Source organism: Colossoma macropomum, unplaced genomic scaffold, assembly GCF_904425465.1.
Source record: "Colossoma macropomum unplaced genomic scaffold, Colossoma_macropomum, whole genome shotgun sequence".
In the NCBI taxonomy this organism is placed as follows: Eukaryota; Metazoa; Chordata; class Actinopteri; order Characiformes; family Serrasalmidae; genus Colossoma; species Colossoma macropomum.
The window spans coordinates 1,194,580-1,212,679 of NW_023495280.1; the positions used below are offsets into that span (position 1 = coordinate 1,194,580).

Here is an 18,100-nt window from a genome sequence, read left to right on the forward strand (position 1 = left end):
CATGTCTACAACACAAATATATCCATTGTATTTACTATCCAAAACACCAGTGAACCTACACACTGATCTAAGCTTTTTTGAGCACTGTTGTAATATACAGTGCTCTGCATGTACCTGTACAATGTCTCAGGCATCTGGCAACATAATCATAAGCATTTAATATGTAATAGCTTTCTGTTTTGTAGCTCTGAGATGCATTAAACTACTGGTCCCATATAGCCATTCACAATGTACAATATACTCTTACATCCAGCCCACAAATCATACTTAAGCATACATAAATATTCCCATCACTCAGACTAGTTACCCAACATAAGTTCTATAAAATCAGTTTGGACTAATGTTTACAATTAAAAGCAAATAAGAGCGCTGCATGCAGAGAACTTGATGCAGCATGAACGCTACACAATATAATTTAGCTATAACTAAGCTATTATTTGAATTTAAAATAATAGTTAAATCTGCCTTCGTGGATTAATTGACATAGTGGTAGTCATAGCTTAAAACTAAAACAAAAGGAAATCTCTAATGAATCCACTGAAAATGCAAAATTAATCAGCAGGAATGCCACTGCTATCACAATAAAAGTCCCTTATAATTCTACTGTTGAATGTAAGTATACTTGATGTAACTGAACAATAAAGTACTTCAACACTTTGTTTGTGTACTACTACTACTGCTATTACTACTACTACTACTACTACTACTACTAATAATAATAATAAACTTATACCTAACATTTTATCTTATAAAGTTACGTAAAATGTATATGGAAAAACTTTCAAAAAAAAAACTTGAAAAATATGACAGGACACTGAGATGGACACTGTATCTGCAGAAAGGCACTGAAATGATTTCGCATCATACCACCCTGAATGACTGTTTACATTTCAACAACTGAATCAGTTTGTCTTTAAACTATCTGGTGATTGTTAGGGTTAGGGTTAGGTTTAAGATAGAACTTTAGGTTTTGGTTGAGGTTAAGGCTAGGGTTAGAGTGAGTGTTGGGTTCAGGTCTGTCCAAGTGTGGGCCATCAGAACGTTTAGTTCAGCCAGAAAGTTATATTTTTATACCATAAAGAACTTTAATTCTTATTTTCCTTTTACATTTGCAAATTGCATTTCTGAAGTATGAATTTTAGTACGAAAATATAGTGAAATGTTAAAAGTACAGTTTTAAAAACTATTTGAAACCTACCTTCTTTATTTGTGTATCTTTTTGTCTTTTTGGTCCTCAGTCCACAAGACAAAAAGTGTATTTTGAATTTAACATATATTAAGTCAAAGTCAGACGAGGTGAGCATCTACAGTGGACCATAAAAATCAGTTTGATCAAAGATTCCCTTCATTCACTCATTGTAGAGCAGGAGAGGGTCACCTGTTTAATATCCAGTATATGTTCACATCTGTAGATTTGGCTGAAGCCCATCAAGAAGCAGGACATCCCCCAGCGACTGTGCTACGTTGCTCCCGTCTACAAGACCAGCGAGAGGCGCGGGACGCTGTCCACCACTGGTCACTCCACCAACTACGTCATCGCCATGACACTGAACTCGGACGTTACCCCCGATCATTGGATCCGCCGCGGCGTCGCCCTGCTGTGCCAGCTGAACTCGTGAAGAACCAACAGCAAACGGATTAAAGACGAGCAATTTACTGCACTGTATTATTCAATTACATTCTATTCACAAATATCACTTACTGAGGCTCTGATTGTGATGATTCCGCATCTGCGGCAGGTTTTATTGATTCTTTACAATTTATCGCAAAATTTCAGAAATATAGAATAAACATTCTGCAGCATATAGCCTATATTCATGTTTTTCATTTTTTGGGTCACTAAGAGAGTGAGGAAGTGGTGCACAGTGCCCATTACTGGCCTCTAACAACCATTTATTTTGTATAATACATAATGAAAATTGATCCAGGGCCTGTCAGGCTGAGACGTGACAAACTCCATATTGGGTTTGACCCTCTAATGACTTATGGCTTGTATTAACAATCACTCAAACACAGAAAACACTTCGCAAACTTTATTTTCCTCTCGGCAAGGAAATGCACACAGACAATCAGCAAGGATGGCAAATGCGATGACAACATTTATACACCCAGCTTTTCTCAACAGAAGAATTAAAAAAAAAGAAAAGAAAAAAGACCAAAGCAAGACCAGGACCTTCATACTTTCATATTTTTTGCTCTTTAACCGTCAATGCCATGAAGTATCCTTCGGGGTAAACAGATATTTTTGGTCAAACACTAATCAAAGCTGCCAAATGTTAACCGAAATTTTTAATGTAAAGATGTGCTGCACAGGCTGAGATTTACCACATGCTCAGGGGAGAGTCTAGATTCACAGAATTTAGTCCAACAGTCACATTTTTTTTGAATCACTTCAGCATCTGTAACCTGATTCTGGGATCTGAGCTACACTTTGCCTACCTCAGAGCAAAGACTGAAATCATGCCCCAACGTAAGCATTCCTCACTGAATTTCTGTTACACAAATGAACGAAGAGTATAACTGAAACGAAAGAAAGTTTAACACTCAGTGTTCCCATCTTCTGCTATTTAATAGTAGAAATCAAAACACGGACAAATCAACTCGAATACATTTACTTCATGCCTCATGCATGTGTTTGATCGAACGAAGCACATTTGATGAACGCGACTGAACATAACGATGCACCCGACAGAACAAACAGACGTCACACAGTGACAGGATAAGTGCAGATCGCACACGTTTACATGCCTCTGCCTGTTAAAACCCCGTCGCGCACGAGCAGCGGAGACAATGGAATGTCTGGAGGTGAACCCTCAGTCAGCGTACAGCCGACTTAATAGGGGAAAGGCGAATGTCAGAACTTAATTAACAGGACATTCTGTTATTTAGGTTACGTCAAACGTCCAAGTGCAAAATTGGGCGAAGGATTTCAAAAACGTTGAAGAAAAATTAGAGCTTGGCCTTGCGATCGCCTCAGATTGTCAAAGAAAATTTCGAACGATGCAACCGAACAACCGAATCTCTGGAATCTCAAAGAAGCCGAATGCAAACTTGATTTTTAAAGCTGTACAATGTAAGATTTAGGAATTTGGAGACCTCTCTGGTGGAAATGTGTAACTGCATGAAGATTTTGGATTGTGCTTTGGACCCAACAAGGAGATGAATCTTTAAAATCAATATTTTTGTGTGTCCCGACTCAGTACTGCTTCCTTAAATTTTAACAATACAATCTTACATAGTGCTGCTTTGAACAGTTACTTTTGAAAGTCAGACTGTCCTGAAAGTTATTTTTCTAACTCTGTATCTAAAACCCCTTTAATTACTCATTTCATAAACCGTGTAAAAAGAAAAAAACAGTGGCAGTACATCTAGCCAGGTAATAATGTTTCCATGCTGCTCGCAAAAGTAACGTGGATGTCTGAGAAAAACGTATGAAATCTCTAAACAAAAGCCACTGCTAATGAATCTGCACTGTTTTAAACAAGCAAGAGTCGATCAAGAACAAAATCATCAACGCACACATATGTCCTGTGTATTGATATGATGTGCTGGTCTACTTTATCTAACTGACGCAATCCTTAAGAACTACGCAAAAATAATGTACTTGACCTTGCCAGGAGACTGTTCAAGTGTTTAGGCTGTAAGTCAGTTCATTTCATAACACTGTTTACTTTTCTTTAGGCTAATACTCAAATGGTCATCGAGCAGGGCCGAAAACTAAGGCTGATTGGATTTAAAAGAATGGAAAAAGAGTGACGAATGTAGTGTGCGTAAGAGAAATTCCTGCAAACAGGAATAGTGCACATAGAGCAGAATGAAAAACAGGGATGAAAACGAATCAAAGCAGCAACAGCTGGAAACACAGAAAAAAGGCTAACACAAAAAAAGGCTGCCTGTAATTCCCAATACAGTACCCATTTTCTCAGCTGGATCGCTCTACACTGGAGGAGCGTGTAGCTCTATGATCTGTGATTCAGCACCACGATGGTAGGACAACACCAGACATAACACAGTAGGACATATCACATTTTGTCATGAAGGGGCCACGGGTCATGCCGCGAGCATACTACAAATGAAAAGGGGCTAAACACGAGTCTACCGGATGCACGACTTGATGCTCGAGTGAACTGGGTGTCTGCAGTAGCTGCCTCTCTCTGGGATCCATCTTCATTCACAGATTTAAGACTGTAGTTAAATTAAAGGGATGACTCTAATTGTGAGTCATTGTCAGTGTAGCGATATAGAGAAGATATGTTCACATTTTCATTCATCTACAGATATCTATGCGTCCCCACATATGAAATATAACCCAAATATTTACACGTTTAAAGGTAGAGGACAGGATCCAAAAGAGAGACTAGCAACGAGCGAGGTGGTCGTCACATCAGCGTTTCTCCATCATCGCTGAGCTGAGTCGTACTGTTTCACAGGAAGCAGAGACACAATGGGTGGAAAAGGGTCAAATGTAAACGTTGTCTGCATGTCTATGTCCACTGTAAGCCACTGAAGGCCCTCCTTAAGAGGGACGCAAATGAGACATGAGGACACTTTGCGCCATGCTTGGAGGACGGTAACCGCCATGGAGACAAAGTCACTTAAGAGCGAAGCACGGGGCATGTAGCTTGGGTCCCCGGCATCCGGCTAGAAGTTCAAGTCCAGCACGATGTGGTCCTCAAAAATGGCGATGAGCAGCATGATGGCAAAACCGGTGAGCATGCCCAGGTTCTGCAGGACAAAATGACCAAGGTGGCAGCGTTTGTGCTCTTCACTGTCGCCATGGAGCATCTCGGGTAGCTGGTGAGGGAAGGAAAGGGAACTTCATTCAGAGCATGGATCTTAAAAGTTTAACTCTCTATAGTAAGGCCAGAATAGGAAATTTAGGTCTATAATCAAACTAGCTGTTCAGAAGCAACGGGTAGTTCAGTCTTCAACAGTTGGCTACTAATATTAAACACGATTTAGATTAGCAGATGAAAAGAATCCGATTATTCAGATTTGCGTAAAAATAGGTAGTATAACCAAAAGCAGTAGTTTTATTCATCTTTATGTCTGAATTGTATCTGTAATCTGTTCATTTTTATAAAGTTCCTGGTCACATAACATTATTGATTTTCTACATAAAAATGAGTTAATACGTTCTCTACAGGGCACAAACTTAAATGTTACTGCAAATTTTAGTGCATGATTAACGCATGATACAGTTTGACATATTGGGGAAAAAAACACTAAAATATAAAATTTAAAACAATTTGTAATTTGACCAGGGGTGGCTAAACTTACACGTCAATGAATGGGGGGGGTTAATGAAGCTGAACGGCTAAAAAAAAAATGTTTCTAAGCATTTGTGCAGGACCTCCTGTATAAGGATAAGGATGTGTTGTAATGAAAAAAATAAAAGAAAACTAGTATATTTCAGTTTTTCTAAAGCCAACAGGTTTTGGGCAGCTAATTGCTTTATTATAGAATATTACTGTCGCCGAGTGCCGACTGGTTAGCGTTACTGCCGGCGAGTGCTGACTGGTTAGCGTTACTGCCGGCGAGTGCTGACTGGTTGGCATTATTGCTACTGAGTGCTGATTGGTTGGTGAGCTGATCACCTTCTTGGCTGAATAAAGCGGTTCAAGCTCACTGACTCGTGAACATGCAAGAGATGCCGTTATAAAATCAAAAGTGCTCGAAAATATAACAGCAGTGTTGAAATACTGTATGATGTTCTGCATTCAGAAAATTAGTGCATTATTCTATATAAAAAGGTTAAGCATTTACAAGCTATATTTTTCATAAAAGCTCCATAAAAGTCTATCCATTTCGGACTTGCTCAGGAGTGCCCTCTAGCATCTGACAAACGCACAAGACTTTATTGAGCAGCAATTCTCCTCTCTACACATTCTCTGGCTTTAGCACAAAACCAAAGAACCAAAGTTCACACACCACAACACATCCTGGCTGATCAGATACATTTGAGGTAAGAGGAAAGGTGTGTAAATTTTGTTTTTCACCAGACTTTTCCATGTCACTGTATGAATTCCATCTAGCTTATCATGATCTTATTAATACTCACCATGTCCACTAAGGCTACATAGAGAAACATGCCGGCAGTGACGGCAAAGATCCAGCTGGTGACGTTGTGCGTGTATTGGCCCACAGCTGTGCCAATCACCATGCCAAAGTAGGCCATGAGGGCTGAGAGCAAGTTATACACAATGGCCTGCTTCACTGACATGCCGGCCTTCAGCAGCACCGCAAAGTCACCTAGAAGCAAAAACAGACATGGTGTCATAACCACACGTCAAACCATCCAGCACGAGAATGATTCATTGAGGTACAACCCAACACACATGTATAAGTATGTACTTAATTCCATGGCACTAATCGCCAAAGCACATTATTTTAGTTGATGAGCTAAAACTGACAATCGCTTCTGCAGAGAACTGGCACTCAGTCTGGCTCCTCAGGCGAGAGACAGGCTGGCCCTAGTGGAAACGCTCTTGATCGAGAGCCAAGAGAAGCCGAGCCGACGGCCTAGATTCCCTCCGTGTTTTGTCTCCTGTCCTCCTTTCCTGCTAATTACTGCCTAGAATACATTAGTGCACAGCTTGCACATCTATCAATCTAAGGAAAAATTAGGGAGACACGGTGCTCTTGACTAAGCAGTGCCTTTTTTTTTCCCACTAACTTGCGACTTTCCCTTGCTCGAGTTCCCTCTTCTACCGTGTCACCGGGAGCAATTAAAACAGCCGTCAGAGGCAATTAGCCGCGCCTCTGGGTGGTAAAGACCACTCATCATCACTGCGTCTCGGGCTCGGAGAGCCGGCCTGTCAGGGACTCGTCCCGTTTATGGAGAAACACTAGCAGACCTATCAGTCCCGCAGGGTAGTGGAAATGTAAACAGCAGATTGGGCCACAAATAAAGACACACACTTAGAAAAGGAAGCTATTTCTAAAAACAGCTGAACAGGTAGTTTTAGTCTTTTACATGTTTGGTCTAGAAAGGAACTCTAAAATAAGCAGACATTCCAGACAGGTAACCTAATATTTTAGTTTTTTGTTGCTGTATTGTTTCGTCTCAGACTTGATTGATTAGTACACCGCCCTTTCGGTCAATGTTTGTTTTCCTCCCATTCAAACGGAAAAGGAGGGAGGAGTACAGAGAGAGATGGATGGAATGCTCTGCTCTGCTGTCTCCCAAGCTGATGTCTGGGATGAGGTCGATCGATCGATATGGGATGTAAGAGGCATCATTGGAAATGAAAAACCATTACTCACACTAGTAGAATAAATATTGCAGGGAGGCACCAACTTCTCTCTGGCCGGGCAATGTTTCACATCAACTGACGCCACCCTTAAGGGCGGCTTAACCTTTCTTATATTGACTGTATATTGTATATGACATAACACATACATGCAGCGCACCAATGGTGTTTGTACGACTGAGGAAATGCTGCTATGAACGCTGACATTTCCACTCTATCCTCCTCTACATGCTGAAAGCTATCAGAACCACCTACCCAGTTCATGAGGTAACTCGTGGCAGAAAACGGCAACAGATGTGCTGATGCCTCCTGTTATATTGGCACTAAAAGCAGCACCTGCAAACGAAAAATAGCTCTTCTGTAACAACCATATCAAGCATTTCCTAATACCAATGTTTAGGCCTGAATTAAAAACCACTTTTAAAACACTTAAGCACTTAAATCACTTAAGATAACAAAAAGCTTATTCTGGTGTAATATGCAAAATTATTTTTCCTTGCCAAACATAAAATGCGCAAGAATAACTGAAAATATAAATACAAATGTGCATTTTGGAACATGCAGCACAATTTCTTTTTGGTGTGATGTTTCTCTTTTCATCATTTCAGCACTGAATATAGCTTGGCTTGTGCTGTTATGAGTGAATGGCTAAACGTCTCCCTCCCCGTGTATGAAGAAGAATAAAAAAACATATAATTTGTGTATGTATACTAAGAATACTAATATTAGAATAAATACAAATAAATATTAATACAGTAAAGAGAGATTTTATGTACGTCACGGTCTCTGTTTATAATTTCCAAAACTCTCTTCCTTGAAGCCCAGTATTATTTGTATTATTAGTATTATTAGTATTAATTAGCTCACAAGATAATCAATTGTTTTTTCCAATTTTTTCCAAGATTTTTTTTTTGCTTTTTACTGTATTTATGTTTATTTGCATCTATTCTAATGGCACATGATGTGTTTACTGGTAAAAAACACACTTCTTGCCAAGACAATTGGTTTTAAATAATTTAAGTATTTAGGTGCTTAAGACTATTGCACAGTAGAAGTAGTTTAAACTCCAAGCGTTTGCTTTTGGGATTTTGGAACAGAACAGTGTCATCAAATTATCAGTGATGTTTGCTTTATTGCCAAGCCTAACTCTTTCTTAGCCAATTCATCAATACTGAACAGATCATTTTACAGAGCACTGCTGATCTTACCGATGGCCAGACCATCGCTGAAATTGTGCATGCCATCACCCATGATGACCATCCAGGCTATGCTGGCTATCCCAGCATCCTTCATGTCCTTGTCTGAGTGACAGTGCCCGTGATGGGAGTGCCCATGACCATGCGAGTGTCCTTGGCCGTGTTTCTTTGTCTTAGCCTTTCTGCCGTTTTCTGTTGCGGTTACGGTCGTCTCTTGTTGAGAGTGCTGTGTATCTGAGATGGCCAGCTGAGTCTTGCTGGGGGAATCCAAAGGCTGTAGTTCATTCATTTGAGTGTCATTGTTGGACCCTGTTTGGATAAAAGTTGATTTAATGTGTCTTGCTTTTTTCCACTGATTTTCCAAAAGTCCTGTGTAATTAAATGGTTATGATATGAACATTATTCAGAATGGTCTGATGTGAAATGCTCCAGATTTCTGAAGATTTTAATGCTTCTAAAAAAAATACCTCATGGAAATAAATTACTCAAAATAATTATGAATACGATGCCTAAAGCTGGAGACATTGCTTTATGATAGTTTTGCAATAAGGTTTTGATTTAAAAACTCTACTTCTTCCTAAAACACTGCTCATGGTGGAGAGGTACATGCAGGACACATGCAGGACACAGCATGAAGCAAAATAGTCCCCAAATTTTTTTTTCAGATTTATCACTACTGTACCATCAACTTTACATATAAAAACTCAGGTGTATAGGTTCACTGATCATTTTGGATTGTAAATAAAATGGTTATATATGCGCTGCAAACATCAGTACTCATGGTTCCTATTATCACCACTGTAAAGAAATCTGAGTCTCTGCAGTGAACCATGTCACATCAAACCACTCTGAATGACTCTGTTTACATCTCAACAGCTGAACTGAATTTACTCAAATTGGTGGAATTCCTTGAAGTTGGTACAAATGGAAAATGTCATACTTTATTATACTATCCTGTATATATTTTAGTGCTTTGCAGTGTTGTACAGTTTTCTAAAGCAGGTTAAGGAAGAACTTACCTTCAGTCAATGGTCTCAAATGTATCCACTCAGCATCTGATCGCCTGTTCAGCTTGTGGTCTGACAACTTTCTCCCAATCTTCCCCTCCTCACCTCTCTTTTTCCTCCTACAGAAGCTACCCTGCAGGGAGCAAATGAAGGCCAGACTCTTTAGAAAGAAGAAATACTGCTTCTTTTATCCTTCACTCGTGCTGTCTGGCACTAGTTCTAACAACTTCTAAAACATACTTTTTTATTTCTCTTCTTAGCACCTTCATTTATTGTCTCCAGCTTCTTGGTCAGTTTGCTTCCAACATTTTGACATTTTATGCCCTAAACTGACCTAATCCTACGCAACAGTTTGCTTTCCTGTATTGGACAGCTTCTCACCCCTTGGTCTTTGTAATGTTTGACCATGCTGATGCAGTGTTCGATGATGAAAAGGAGGTAGATTCCTGCCAATGCGGTCAGACCCTTCCACACACCATCAAACTGAGTGAGCAGGTCTGTCTCATCTTCCTCTCCTTTGTGTTCTCCGTGACTGTGGTCATGGCCTCCTTGAGACTAGAAAATAAAAACAGACAGATGTAGATGCCGGACTGCTACACAGAAAAACAGAAACTGAGACACCAGCCCTGTCATTCTTTCTAGCTGAATCTTCTGAGATCTGTTGCCAGTGGCAGCGCATAAGACAGCTGCTACTCAAACCTGATTCCCAACTGTGGGACACGTGTCAATCTGAGCAGTGCCTTGATCCACTGTACCTCAAGACGGGCTCTGAGTGCTACAAAACAAGCACAATGATAGAAGCGCATTGGCCATTAAAAAAGAAAAAGAAACCATTTATGTTTTTAAGTCTCAGACTATTTCTGTATGTGTTGAATAAACAAAGCAGCGCTCCAGACAAACGTTTTTAAGAACCATCCCAAAAAAATACTGTCAGCCATCCCATAGTGAAAACTGACCGTCCAAAATCTCAAGCTGTTTTGTTTACGCTACATTTCTCTCTTGAACTTGACACAATTAGAGGTGGGCAATATGGCAAAAATCTAATATTGCGATACTTCAAGAAATTTCCACGATACTCAAAATACACTGTATGTCACAATATATATTTTTTCAGACATCTAAACAGTTGAAACAGAGAAAAAAGAAACAGCACATTTTAAAAAATACTATCAAAACCTGTGAACACAAAGAGTTTTATTCAATATTTTGCATACTGTGTTGAACTAAATCCAATTAGCCGGGACTAATTTTGCTCTGTTTATAAGGAAACTGTTGGGCAGTGTTCTACGGGTACTGATGATATCCAAAAAAGCATACTGTATTGTTACATAATTTATTATGATAATGATATACATTGCCATACTTCCTGAAATAAAACACAATCTTGTGTAAATTCAGGTTGTGTTCAGCTAAATACTTCTTAAAATTGTTATATATGAATACTGGAATGTTGTTGCTCTTCAGTACCAGCGTGCATTGCAAAGAACATTGTAAATAGCTAATGAACAGCAATTATAAACGCTTATTAAGATTTAGTACATATGATTTTATGACTGTGTTTGCAGTGTTAAGTTTATGTAAAGAATCATCCCGAAACAGTTTAAACATTGTCCTCTATACTATTTTTTTACTGTCCTTGGGTCAACAGGGCAGTATTAGTCTGGAACCCTGACAAAGGCATTGGTGTGAACCAACAAACAACTTTGGTCGAAGTAATGCAGGCTTGTCTGCTAGCATGTCACATTATTAGTTCACCAATGTGTTTTAATAAATTAAACGTCATGCAACTGTAATACACACATCATATAATCATGATACAACCTGTCGACATCAAGCAACTCTACTGTACAATGTATAACACACTGTCCTTCAAAATTTTTGAAATTACTGTTTTCATTAATATAGAACCAATTTTGATGAAGATTTGTGTATAAAAATAGTTTATAATGATGCTACAACTTTGTAGCTTTCAACTAACTTGTAGGAAGCTGTTAAAAAATCAGAGCTGTAAATTAGTCTACAATAACTGAGGCAGTTGCATAATGTTGATAATGAAGTTCTTATAAAATTAACAACCGGGTGCCTCACACTTAGGTTCCAGAGGTAATCAAATCTCAAAGCAGGTAATTACTGTTCATAGATAATTATATAGATAATTATATCGTCAATCATTTAACATTAAATAACACTTAGTGAATAAATGTTAATATGACAGATAGACAGTAATGTCTATATAAATGCTAAATCCACCATTTCTACCTCATATTAAGGGGGAATTTCACTGATTCCATCTCAACCATTTAATTTTGCATAATTAAATGGTTGAGATGTAAACAAAGTCATATACATATATATATATATATGTATATATATATATATATATATGGCTGATGTGATGTCCACACGGATTGTGATGTCTACAATGAAAATACAGCCAACACAAGTAAACCTATACAGTCTTCTGGGTTTTTCTATGGAATGTTGATGATGGTAAAATAGTTGGAAATCTAAAACAACACATTTTCTTTGGGGTCTATTTTGCCTCACAACTGCCCTGCACATATCCTTCCATCATGAATGGATTTGAGGCCAAAATCCCCTCAAAACAGTCTCTCAGACATCCGGCAGCATATTCTTAAACATTACATGTAATAACTTTCTGTGAGGGAGCTTTTAGAGGTGGACATCTGGGGCCGAAAATTCCTATATTTTTGTCCACGTTAAGATCTGACAGGTCAAGATAGGATTTTTCACAAATTTGTACTACAGAAGCAACTTTGATCTTAATTTAGGAATCTTATCTTACAGCATCTTATCTCAAGTTAGGAAATCTTAATCTACTCGATCGAAGTCGACAATCAACTGTCATGTCTGTTACCAAACAACCAACTATGCGCACAGCTGAAACATAAACATGTAATCAAAATAATCAAGTTAATTAGCCAGATAGCTATAGTCACTGATGTAAAACAGGTCAAAGAAAACTAAAGCGCAATAAACTTGAAGTTAGGAATATTGTGACCGTGCTCTATGCTGTTTATGAGAGCATCGCTCCTCTCCAGTTTCTGTTTCCCGAACGCTTTAGTCAACCATGCTAACACTATTCCTCCTAAGAAACAGACACATGTTCAGCTCTGTCTCATTATTCACAACCATCACTGTAATACTGTAGCAGCATTTTGCCAGTTACAGTGAACTAAGCTGCATGTCACTGCATAAAACGATAGAAACAGCCAGTTTCAGAAGTTAAGACACCTCTGGAAAAGTTAGAACAGTATTTAAGAAGTTTTGTCTAGTTAGGGTGTAATACTGTTTTTATTATGATTATGAACTTAAGAACTGTTGTTCTGTAATAGCCTTTGTCCTAAATTTACACCTAACCGAAGCTGTCATGGTAACTGAACAGGTAAGATTTCAGAGTTAATTATTTTCTGTAACACGGCTCCTGGTTCCTATGACCACCACTGGGAACAGTTCTGACTCTCTAGAACGGAGCATTTACACCAAACCAGTCTGAGTGACTTTGTTTACATCTTAACTGTTTAATTATTCCCCCTTAAACCAGCCTCTTGAACAAAAGAGCTACAGTTGGGTCTGACAATCTGGTACTCAGGTACTCACGTGAGGCAGCAGGTGGAGGAGGGCGTCTCCGCTGAGGGTCCCCACGGCCAGCGCCACCAGGAAGGTGAGCAGGAACTTGAAGCAGGACTGGTTGAGGATGGGCACCAGCACCACACCCAGCAGAGACAGCAAGCTAATGACCGTGATGGACACAAAGCCCCAGACCCAGATCCACACTGGACAAAAGGAGACACAAACTACTCAAGAACCACCACAGAAGGCTAACAGTTGAATACAAAACCCTGAAATGTGGAAGCTAAATGGTTCAGAGATGCACTATCAGTCAACAGCGCTGAAGACATAAAAATATGAAATGCCATACACAGAAGCAGCTTCATGATGAGCCACCTGAGATGCTTTTCAAACAGGCCTGAAGAAGATACACACATGCTGAGCTCTTGGCTGCTTCAGATGTTTTAAAATAAATTTTTTACAATTTTGTAGGTTTGCAACTTTGTTTTTAATGCTAAAGATCCTAGAACCATCTGTAGTAGCCTAGGCTGAAGGCCAGATGCTCATGCATTTTATATTAAAATACCGTGAATGTAGCTTCTTTCATTCAAATACAGAACAAACCCTGTGTTCACACGCATGAATTACTTAAAGTAATAAATACTATAACAAAATGCACCGCATTACAATCTCTATAGGCTCAAATCTGAGCAAGTCAAATTAACTAAACAAAATAATATGATACATTTTTTGATGGCTGTGCATTTTTGTTTCAGATATAAATTCTTAAATAGGCATAAAAGTCACTAATTGGAAGCATTTCAAACATCCAAGCCAAATCCTTTAAATCAAAATGTCTTTATTCTGATGAAAAACAATCAACTTTTGACCAGTCAATATGCACAAAATGTGCACACATGACCAAAGGTAATTTACTGCTTGACCAACAATGAACAACAGAGTGTTCTTTTGCAGTTAGGCTTAATCTGGCTTGTGGATTGATGCAGTAAAAAAACTCCACATCTACATGCCAACACTTCACTGCTAAGCGACTGCTTATTCCTGCTACATCACGTGACCTAGTCAGTCAAACAGACCCCTGACAAGAGGTCACATTTAGTTCAGGGTTAATAGCACTGTTCAAAATCCTGCTTGAAAGGACAACAGGCCATAATATTGTGTTACAAAATATAGACAATAACAAACATTCCACAATAACAAAAAAATATCTTTAGATAGGCTACGGATTAAGATTCACCATTGATAACGCTGATGAGTTCCACAAGTTTTGGGCAGGAAGCAAGACAACAAATCTGAATCCATTTCTTTTTGCACAAGGTCATCACTGGCTATGTTTACATGAAAAGATTTTTGCCGAACCAATTGAATACACTCTGATTATATCTTAAGACTGAGGTGTTTATGTGCGCACTCTCCTGAACAATCTGATGGAAAATCTCTGTTTAAATGCACACAACAAGTAATCTGATTCAAAATTACATGCATACATAGAGCACCACTTAATGTAGACGTTACCATGACAACGAGCATCACGTGAGTCCAGTCAGAGTGAGACCAGAGTTTTCAGTTGGCACGCTTGTGTTTTTCATTACTTTAAAACTACGACAGACTCACGAAAACGTACGTCACTTGTACTTATTAAAGAAGGGCGAGAGGAAGACGGCATATTCTGAGACACATAAGCTGGACGCCCGTCACACCACAATCTTTTAAAGTTCAAAGCATAAACTTCGCCTCCTCTTCAGACCAGTTTCTGGCTCCCGCCACACTGAACATTATAAACTTCCGCTATGACGCGAACGCACATGTGCAGAACGTACCTAAACTTTCTGATTGGGAATGTAAGCAGATACAGACGTTTACATGGTAATCATTTACAGGATTACCCACCTCGTTCAATCTGACAGAATTTGTATTCCGAATGGCTTCAATCGGACTAGTCTATTCCGACTGAGGTGTATAGATGGATGTATTCTATTCCGATTGAGCTATTAGTAGGATTATTATTGAGGGATTAGAAGGCTGCATATAAACGTGGCTACCATCATCTAAACTTGTGTCAGAGTAGACAGATGGTTTGACACTTACTGACTTATGGCTTGAAAATGGTGCACTGTGTTCACTTATTTGCTGACCATGTAAGTGAAGTAAACTTTTGGAATATTTCAAATTTTGAAATAAGATATATTATGAAGTAAATTTGGGATAATTTCACTTGAAAAGATGACATTTGTTTGCAGTATAGCGACCGCCTGCTTAAGAACGTACAGTAAAGGTTTATTCAGTAACTTAACACTACAAAGTAAAGTGAGTGGAATAACCATGCTGCTTAAGATAACAGCAATTAGCATTTGCTATTTTTTGTCTGAAGTTATGATTCACAGCAGAAAGAAAACTGAATTTACACCAAAAAAACTTGCTCCACAGTCTTTTTGAGAAGCATGTTCTCTGTCCCTGGGAGACTAAAGCAATCATAGTCAGACGCAGATCGCTAATTACGTAGGTCTAATAAATAGCACCCTCAGGCCTGAGCCCAATGAATGCGCCTTTAAAACAAAGTACCTCTCCCTTTTCACAGTTCTCTGATGTCACGGCAATCTGGGTACATGTGGTTACTGAGTAACGAATCAGAGGCCTTGATATAATGGATTGTTGTTACATATTTAGTCGATGTCTGGATTATCTATTCAGAAGTTCTGCGGCCAAATGGATCCACTCCCTGATGATGGTCCCTAATGACTGTGTCTAGAGATCTTGCTTTGAGTTTAAGATTACCTCTCAGTAACTGTCACTTCAATGTAAATGCAAGCTAATCATGTTCAGAGGTAATGACCTTTTAGGGTTGATGCATTTTCCACTCCTGGCAACCGCAGAAGCAGATCGAGGCACATGATCCTGTTCCTCAGGCGAGAGACACCCAAAGACAAAGGCAGCGTTTATTCAAAATTAAATGTTCCCATGATCATTCGGATATTTTGCTTTGACTGTCAAGTACTGCCATTCAAGACTGCATTCTTTCCACAGTTTAAATGTAAAATAAAATATTATAAATTACAAGTTGATGATTTCATGTTAGTCAGTATTACTGAAGTCCTGGCCAGAGTGTTGCTGCAGTTTGATACCCTGGGAATTACTGCCTGGCTTGTTTGCCTCGTTCAAAGTCAAGTGATTTCACAATTTTATTACAGCTGATTACAACCCTGATAACACATCTGAGATCCTGGAAAGCCACAAAAACCTTTCAGCATTGTGACAATCCAAACTCATACGGTTGGTTTGCTTGAGTTGCTAGATTTAGTTTCATAACATAGTGCACTGCAAAAAATAGCATCTTGTCAAATGAAATTATGCGAAATCTATATTTAAAACTAATTTAAAGATAATTTAAGTTTTACACATTTTTACTTGTTTAAAGTGATTTCAGTAAGTAAAATTATAAGCATATTTCTAACAACAGGCAAAAAAAAAATCTGCCAATACATTGAGATAACCTGACCTACTAAAATCACTTAAACAAATAATCTTATAATAAGCTAACCACAAATTTATAATGAGAAATATTAGATAAATCATCAAGATTCAAGATAATTACACATGACAAGATACTATTTTTGCAGTGTAACATGTCTGCTACAAATGATTTAAAGAGCACTGTAAACAGAGAAGGTTCTTATATGGCATTTGGTGAACTGTCAACCAGAAGCTTGAATGGTTTACACGATCATGTTGCTCATTAAGCCCAGATGTCAACAAAGCTATTATGTGATGACCATACAATACTATATTTCCTATTCAAAACAGGTCGTAAAAGGCTGGCTAAAGCAGGCAAGGGACAAAGAAAATCTGATGGGGTCAAAATTAAGGTCAAACTGAAGTGAAGTGACTCAAGTTCAAGAACACAAAGGCTTGGTGGGGAAAAAAGACTAGACAAGCGCCACACAAAAAGCCAGCAAGGTCTTTCTTGAGTGTGATCCAACCACATAACTAGTTATCTGTAATATAAGTTATTATGAGAACCACAGTCCTTCTTGAGAGGATGCAGTTTTGCATCTAAATGGTTACAACTGTACTGCAGGCCTCTATAATGTACTTTGAGTGCAGCTCCACTCTCAACCTGCACATCTTCTCTTCTGCCTCTGCCTTTCCACAGTTTATATCTTGTTTTAGAACTCTCTGAACCCCAGTGTTCAGATAAAATCAAAGAACCATGTTCTGCCTGAGAACAGAGCAAAGCAGGAGGTACTGATGATACAGTAAGAAGTGAAAATGCTTTCTTTCTAATGTAGTGCAATTTTTTTTCATTACAAATTATATCAATATAATATGAATCATTAAAATTTTGACACGTTTCTTTTTTTTATTTAATGTTCACTGGAATAGCAATAAATGGTACACATGAAATTTCAATATGTTTCAGCATTTCTCAGCTTGTGCTCTTCCATCTCTTTTCTTAGTAATTGATAAGCCCCCTTTTGCTTTAATGACTGCCTGCACTCAAGTTCCTGAAGTTTGTGCAAAAGCTTCTGATGAGTAGATCAAATCCACCTGAGAGGCGCCTGATAACAAGCTGCACTGGAAGAGAATCTGATATTTTTGTACAAAGGCCTTAAAATGGTCACAAATTTGCTTCAATTTGAATAGTGACCTAATTTTACTCATCATGACCTTTCTTTCTTTTACATTTTGTACAATTCTAAAACTTTCTTTTGTTTATTTCCAGGTAAGTGAAAAGAAACCGGTTTTCAGTGTGGTCTCAGACTTTGGACTCCACTGTATATTCTAACCTCTTACACAAATAAAACCCACAACACTTTTGGGACATTTCCCGGTAACGTTCAGGCTTTGTGTCATTCACACATACAGCCTTTAAACTAATTTTCCAGGATGCACACATTCACATTTGCCATGAGATTCCCAAGAAACAGGATCCACACAATGAACGGCCAGCAGCACCTTCATTTGTGAATCATGAACAAAATACACTCATGCAACGTTTTTTTTCTCTGAAAACTGAAAACTCGACTGTCGAAACTGCTCTGTTTTGTGTCTG

At 38.6% G+C, this 18,100-nt stretch overlaps 2 protein-coding genes across 6 annotated transcripts in view; one reads left to right on the top strand and one right to left on the bottom strand.

Moving 5' to 3' along the window:
- Positions 1-1,775, top strand: part of dnah7 (dynein, axonemal, heavy chain 7) — a 171,193-nt gene extending 169,418 nt beyond the window's left edge. The window contains exon 65 of the mRNA XM_036561847.1: positions 1,413-1,775. Within this exon, the coding sequence (XP_036417740.1) occupies positions 1,413-1,619 (207 nt within the window). The 3' untranslated portion in view covers positions 1,620-1,775. The remainder of the gene's footprint in view (positions 1-1,412) is intronic.
- A 1,966-nt stretch (positions 1,776-3,741) lies between these two features.
- Positions 3,742-18,100, bottom strand: part of slc39a10 (solute carrier family 39 member 10) — a 37,894-nt gene continuing 23,535 nt past the window's right edge. For 4 of the 5 annotated variants that reach the window (XM_036561854.1, XM_036561852.1, XM_036561851.1 and 1 more), the window contains exons 4-10: positions 13,078-13,253; positions 9,838-10,011; positions 9,469-9,589; positions 8,462-8,758; positions 7,509-7,589; positions 6,062-6,252; positions 4,642-4,794 (exon numbers count right to left, since the gene is read on the bottom strand). In XM_036561854.1, the coding sequence (XP_036417747.1) occupies positions 4,642-4,794; positions 6,062-6,252; positions 7,509-7,589; positions 8,462-8,758; positions 9,469-9,589; positions 9,838-10,011; positions 13,078-13,253 (1,193 nt within the window). Of the gene's footprint in view, positions 4,795-6,061; positions 6,253-7,508; positions 7,590-8,461; positions 8,759-9,468; positions 9,590-9,837; positions 10,012-13,077; positions 13,254-18,100 lie in introns of all 5 variants that reach the window. The other variant, XM_036561849.1, reaches the window with a different exon arrangement.